Raw genomic sequence first — 7,664 nt, 5'->3', positions numbered from 1 at the left:
TATATATATATATATATATATATATATATATGTATATTATAATCATCATTTAAGGTCGATGTTAAATGATGATGCATATATAATGTATGTATATTGTTTTTCTCACACATGCAAGTAGATTCGTTTTGGATATTGGTTGGAGGTATTTCTATTTTCTTATTTGTTGTTTGTATTAAAAAGCTATATTAATTTGAAGAAATGAATGTGAAAGTTTACTCTTGTATCTTCAGTGCCACAATAAATATAGTAAAATGATTTAGTAAGTATGATTATAAAAGTATTAGTTTAACCTGTATAAGCATGTATCATGTATTTCAAATTTTTTACTCCTTTTTAAACTTTGCAAAGCTCAATAAATATATGGAAGTGTAAACAAAGAGTGGTTTCCTACTCTGTGATGAACAAGAATCAACAGTGTCTTAAGATCCCCACTTGATGTAAAGACGTAACTGTATGAAATATTTAGTTATTAAGTGTTGACAATCACCATATAATACAAAGGTTGTTTCCTGTTAAGCTGATTACTTGAACTGCTCTTTATACCATTTTATTTCCATTTTATTTGACTCATGTAGGTTTGTGAACATTGCATTTAACTTTTATCTACACTACGCAATCTTTGGCTTCATGCCTACCCAGAGAAGGCAACAAGATACCACAACAGTGTATCTCTCTTGACATTTTTAAGAAAGCCACAAAGCATCAGTTCAGTAATATACAAACATGTTTACATCAGTCTTGAAAATAATGTTTGGAAGATTTTATTCCAAAAAGAATTAACTCAATGATTTATTGACAAATATTTTTCATTAAAACTACTCAGTTGATAAAACCTAGCCTTCTATCACTATTGTTATTACCTCATAGGATTCTCACCAATTATCTTTCATTACCATTAAAACTGTGAATTATAATGTAATAGAACATACAGTCATTTGATTATACTACTTTTAAGCTAAACAGATTCAACATTTCTATTTAGTTTTTAAGCAAATAGCATCCAGTGGTGTTGAAGTGATGTTCAATATGACACAGGAGTCTACTTCACTATGTATTCAGCTAAGTGCCTCATCATCCATGAATAATTTTTTAGTATCAGTTGAGGAAATGAACTTTAGATTGTTACTTTTCCTATTAAATTGCAAGAAATATTAATTCTTCTATATATGTATTTTGTACTTAAACAGTTCTGTGAAATAAATTAATCTCATTTGATCTTGACTTAAACTATTTTTTGATAAACTGAATATTGTTTGTAGAGTTATTTTACATCTTTGCCTCACAACTATTGTGTGAACCTGTAGGAGAAGGGATAGAATTAAGGAAATACTTGAACCAGTTCTATATAAACTTGTAATTGCTTAATCAGTCTAAAACAAACTTGTATTTTAGTAAGTTCATAACTATTTCATATCTTGAAAGCATGGTTTAATCATATCAGTTAAGTAAAATTGAATTAAATACGAAGGTATCATTATTATTATATATCTGATTCTTATATTTTACCTCTAGTTTCAGTCATTAGACTGCAGCTATGCTGGGGTACCACCTTCAAGAGCTTAGTCAATCATATTGACCCCTGTACTTATTTTGGTCTAAGGCTTATATTATTGATTTCTTTTCAATAAACTACTAAGTTATGGGATATAAAGGGTCACAATATATCAGAATTAGCATACGTATTTGAAGAACTTGTGCACAGTTTCTGTTTACTAAATTTCTTTTGTAAGATTTTAGACAACCCAAGGCTATAATAGAAGACACTCAAGGTGCTCCACAGTGAAATCAAACTCACATGGTTGTGGTGTCAACTTCTTGATCACATAGCCAAGTTTGATCCTTATTTCTATGAAAGTGGTTTTCTGCTAAATTAAATAAAACATTGTAAATAACTTTTTACTGTATTAAATTAATACTAAAAAGCTATTGCTGAAAATTCTCCAATTTAACTCTGCAAATCAAAAGATATTATCAAACTACTTTAGTCGCAGTACAACATAACTGTTTGATAGTTATAGATGAAGTGAACAAACTTAGCTTGTCCATGTCAGCCTAAAACAAATATGTGTATAAACATTAAATTGATGATTGTGTAATGTTAAAGTGCTGTTATGTGCATAGTTTACTAATATTATTGAAAATACTATCAAAGCTTTATTTTATTATTAACCTTATGCCTGTTCTGTGTATCACACGTGACACACACGGCTTATATCACTGGCATCCATGCATTTATGATACACATTCTCAATTTTTTTTCAACTACCAGAGTAACTTGAGACTTATGAAAGGAAACCTTTATATTACTCAGAATGTATGAAACAAAGGCTAACTAAAAGTCTGAAAACAAGCATGGGCATTTAGGACAAACTTATGAAAATGTTTTGGACAGGCAAAGGGTAAAGTAACTTTCTGGTGAAAATCTTCCTATTTTAATGGGAGAACATTCATCAGACTAATATGGTCACCAAGAGAGCCAAACAGATATTAACCAAACTAAATCTCATTATGTTGAACTTACTTTAATGTTTATTCAAAATATATTGTCAGCAGTTTTTTTCTTTTCTTCATCAGCTGACATTGCCGAACATCTGTGTGAACGAGTCCTAAGTGTTCTTTTCGAGATCTGGATTTTAGCATGTGCTCGATGTTTTCCATCCCCTTCCTTATGGAAGACTTTCCGTAATATGTGTGTTGATTGGCGCCATCATGATGCCCTTGTCCAACAGTGGCATCGCATCAACCATGCACTGTTATCGCGTTTGCTCAAGATCATGTATGGACCCAGTTATCCTGAATTACAAATATGTAAGTTGAATATTCTTCTCAATATCTTTTGCCTTTTAAAAAAATTGTAAGTAAATATTACACCTATTATTATTATTGTTATTATTATTGAATGAGAGAGTAGTGCATGCCATCAAAGAGACACTGGAGTACAAATATATGAAGCCCAATATACCCATCATGACTACCCATCTCATAAGAATACACCAGGTACATGCATCACAGCCATATGCGTGCAACATGGTGATCTCATGTCAAGATAAACAGCCTATTTAGAATTTACTTCAGGTTGTGCAGCCTATCCTGCTCAAAAAGTTTCTGAATGACAGTTTAAGGATGATGAACTCATGTTTCCAGTGGTGAATTATCCAAATCCCAAAGGGTTCCTCTCAACACATGGTTATGATGCTCCCCAACTACTCTACTTGTGATCAAAGATGCACTTGTCAGCCACTAAGGGACATGCTCAACTGGTTATGGTCAAACAACTGACGAGCAAATCTGTGGTATTGAGCAGATTGTTGGCTGTAGTCTATCTTTTATATCAAGACAAAACATGTACATGATAACACTTTTAATCATTTAAGATCAAAAGCCATAAGAGCCAGTGCCTGGCCTGGTACTGCATTAGGGCATTTATCAATAATATTAATACGCTAACTTTTTGTTTTTGTACGTACCTGTTGTGTGCATCACACTTACTTAAAAAAAGTGGCAAAGCGAGAGAGAGGAGGACAGAAAGGAAGTCAGAGAGAGAGTGAAAGAGACAGTGAGCGGTGATGGTGTTCCTTTTGTGTTTTTAAATGTATCAGAGAGGACGTGAGAAAGAGAGAAAAAGTGAGAGAGTGAAAGAGACAGTGAGTGGTGACAGCGTTCATTTTGTGTTTTTAAATGTTTATCACATCGCAAGAGAAGTAGATACATAGATACATATAGACATCGTTAAATCAAAAGCAGGAGAGAAGAAGGACACAAAAGAAGTGAAAGAGAAAGTGAGAGAGACAGCAGATCCATAAATCCAAAGAAAAGTTCATGCATACACACAATTGTCAATTTCAGTTTTCATTACCATACAAGGATAAAATTAACTCACAAATGGCTGAGTACTCCACAGACATGCATAACATTAACGTAGTTCTCAGGGAGACTCAACTTCACACAGAATATGACAAGGCTGGTCCCTTTTAATTACAGCTACAACTTGAAACATATATATATATCAATGTATTTGTGTGTGTGTATAGTTAGTTAAAACATGTTTGCAATAATAAGTGTCGCATGGTGGAAATAAACGCAATTACCAAACTTTCATTCATAAATCCATTTTTTATTTCGTTCTTTTGCATTTCAATTTGTACATTGAGGTTTCTTTGAACATGTACGATGTTAAGGTTAAATAGTAATTCTGTTTATGTTTGTGTAACAGATATTTTGGTTGGATTATATAGTCATTGGTGTTACATTACTTACTATATTCTGTAACTGTCACAATATATTTTTCTAGACCTGAATTGTTTGTGGGGAGGGGGCCAGTTGATTAGATCGACCCCAGTACATAAGTGATACTTAATTTATCGACCCTGAAAGGACAAAAGGCAAAGTCGATCTTGGCAGAATTTGAACTCAGAACGTAAAGACAGACGGTCATAATATACAAACATTTCTCATGGCACCAGTACACTGTTTACAGACGCTTACATTTTTTATGTTTTCCGTGAATTTTTCACGGGTCTAGCTAGTTATAATTATTATTACTATTATTATTATTAGACAATACAAACAGCGCGATGCAATTGCAATAAATATTTTATTGGTTGAATGATGTTTTGACAGCTAGCATGTCTTTGTCAAGTTCAAATTGAAAAGTGATGCATAGAAATTCAAAATTATAGAAATTCAAATCCAAAATTTGAACAAGGGCAACCAGTGTTTCCATGTTGATGGAATGACATCATCAGTCTTCAGTTTTCAAGTTTACAACTGGCAAAAAAAGAACAAAAGAATAGAGAGAAAAAAAAGAGAAGAAAAGAAAAAGGAAGAATATTTAATCAAACAGTTTTGTGTAAATATGATGAAATTCTGTCATTTTATTCATCCCTCCAGGATGTGATGTTAATAACTCATAAACATATTTCTCCTCATGCATTTTGAGAACTGAAAGTGTAGCATATTCAGAATGTTTTCTGAGAATATACACTTTCAAGTCCTTTTCAAAATTGCAGTCATTTGATGTAGGATGTTTGGCAGATTCTGTTATTGTGTCTAATGTCATATCTGTGTCCATTGAATCTTTTGTTTAATTGTTCTGTTGTACAACCAACATAAATCAAGTTGTGATTGGTGCATTCTGCTGCATACACCAAATGGGAATCTCTACATGTCTCACCTTCCGTGTAAATCATTACATTTCTGTTATGATTCCCGACGGAATTGACTTAACTCATGCTGCACAATTCACAAAGCTTACCTCTTTTGCGGCTGTTTTCCAAGGTACAACATGCAGAAACTCCAATGTTAGTTTCCTTGGAGTCAGAAGTACAGGTTAATAGTTCTCTTATATTTTTATTCCATCTAAAGGCTACAATAGGAGCTGAGAAAATATTTGTTTGAAACAAAGATATTTTTCCACATGCTGGTAACTTTCATGTAACACTTTTGAAATGCCAATGGAATTTTGGTGCCAGTTAATCATTGAAGGAATTCTGTTACATATTGTACTTTGTTTGCTAAAATTATGCATGAAAGTTTGGCTTTCTTTACTAATCTTAGTTATGTCATTTGCTATTTCCTTTAATTGTGATTCACTGTAACTGTGTTTGACATTGTTGGCACTCCGTCGCTTACGACGTCGAGGGTTCCAGTTGATCCAATCAACGGAACAGTCTGCTCGTGAAATTAACGTGAGTGGCTGAGCACTCCACAGACACATGTACCCTTAACGCAATTCTCGGGGATATTCAGCGTGACACAGTGTGACAAGACTGGCCCTTTGAAATACAGGTACAACAGGTACACCAAAAGCATTTACATGTTTCCAGTAATCCCCTATGTCAGTACAAATCCATTTTATCCTCAAAAATTGGGGTTTCAGATTTGACCAAATTATATGATGTGGATGATCAGAACAGCAGTGGAGGTAGATGTGGGATGATGTGGGCTTGCAAAATAACTCTATCACTATTCTGTCTCCAGAAAATTTAACTTTTGTGTCCGAAAATTCAATGCTAGTTTTTGAAAAACTATACGTAAATTTTATGTTGGACTTAAAGCCATAGTTTTTAGCATAACAGTCACAGAAATGCAAGAAGTCAATTAAACTATCCTATGATCCTTCCCAGACAAAAAAGACATCATCAATGAACTGTTCATTGATGACATCTTGCATTTCTGTATAACTGTTACGCTAAAAACTACGGCTTTAAGTCCAACATAAAATTTATGTATAGTTATTCAAAAACTAGTGTTGAATTTTTGGACACAAGAGTTAAGTTTTCTGGAGGCAGAATAGTGACAGAATTATTTTGCAAGCCCACGTCATCCCACATTTGCCTCCACTGCTACTCTGATCATTCACATCATATAATTTGGTCAAATCCAAAATCCCAATTTCAGAAGATAAAACAGATTTGTACTGACTTAGGCGATTACTGGTAGCATGTAGCTGCGGTTACAGTGAATCACGATTAAAGGAAATAGCAAATGACATGGCTAAGATTGATAATGGGGAGGTATGAGAAGGTGGGGAAGTGTGAGTGTGTAATAAAGAGAAAGTGACACAGCATGCATTAAGGAAGCTTAAATGAGCTCACCTGAGTTAACCAGTTTATATTCATGCTTAAGGAAGTTTTGAGTCATCTAGGGATGGGTGGGGGATATGTGTTTCTCTTTTTGTTTTTATATGTTCTAGTTTAAACTTACTTTATTTGTTACAAACTGTTCCACCCCTCACCTCTTTACAGTTCTGTCACACTTTCCACATTGATCTTGTTTCACCAGTATCCTTTGCCTTCACATTCTCACCTCTTAGCATGCACAGTTTCATACCATCCACTTAACAATCATACGCACACACACACACACACACCAATACTCCACACCCCATTGACCTACACCACTATCTTCAACATTTGCATACCTCTACACACAAACATACATATACCACACTAAAGCACATGCACACACACACGTACACCACTCCTCTTTTACGCCCTCTTTCTAACACTCTACACTCTTATACTTGCACCTTCATACCTGTCCCTTCCTCCTTTCTAAAATCCAACCCACCCATAAAACATTATTCCTACCTGGTTTCTAACCCATTACTCATTTTTACCCTTTTCACTGACTATTCCTCTTGATCACTCCCTATATGCTTCTCTCTTGCTTCTGGTGAAGTGCAAACTTCCAAAACATTAAGATGCTTTCTCTTTCCATCAAAGCTTTAAGCGAATATCTTATTCACTAAGCTTTATTCCTATTATCCCCTTTTTAATTTTTCGCCATATTTACACACACATACACACATACACATGCATAAAGTTTAAAAAATGTATAGTAAACACACAAATGAACAGAAAACACACACAGAAGGTCCCCAACTCCTCATCAATTATTGGCCAAAGGGTCAAATGCAATATACATGTATACACATACACACACATGCACATATGAATATCATCATCATCATCATCATCATCGTTTAACGTCCGCTTTCCATGCTAGCATGGGTTGGACGATTTGACTGAGGACTGGCGAAACCGGATGGCAACACCAGGCTCCAGTCTAATTTGGCAGAGTTTCTACAGCTGGATGCCCTTCTTAACGCCAACCACTCAGAGAGTGTAGTGGATGCTTTTACGTGTCACCCGCACGAAAAT

At 34.3% G+C, this 7,664-nt stretch overlaps 1 protein-coding gene across 1 annotated transcript in view; it reads left to right on the top strand.

The window, feature by feature from the left end:
- LOC106878239 (ral GTPase-activating protein subunit beta) overlaps positions 1–7,664 on the top strand; it is a 139,063-nt gene that overhangs the window by 50,524 nt on the left and 80,875 nt on the right. Inside the window, exon 7 of the mRNA XM_052966776.1 lies at positions 2,575–2,808. Coding sequence (XP_052822736.1) covers positions 2,575–2,808 — 234 coding nt within the window. The remainder of the gene's footprint in view (positions 1–2,574; positions 2,809–7,664) is intronic.

This window comes from Octopus bimaculoides, chromosome 3, assembly GCF_001194135.2.
Source record: "Octopus bimaculoides isolate UCB-OBI-ISO-001 chromosome 3, ASM119413v2, whole genome shotgun sequence".
NCBI lineage: Eukaryota > Metazoa > Mollusca > Cephalopoda > Octopoda > Octopodidae > Octopus > Octopus bimaculoides.
The sequence above is the reverse complement of the archived record's forward strand: the minus strand, read 5'-3'. Positions and strand labels throughout refer to the sequence as shown.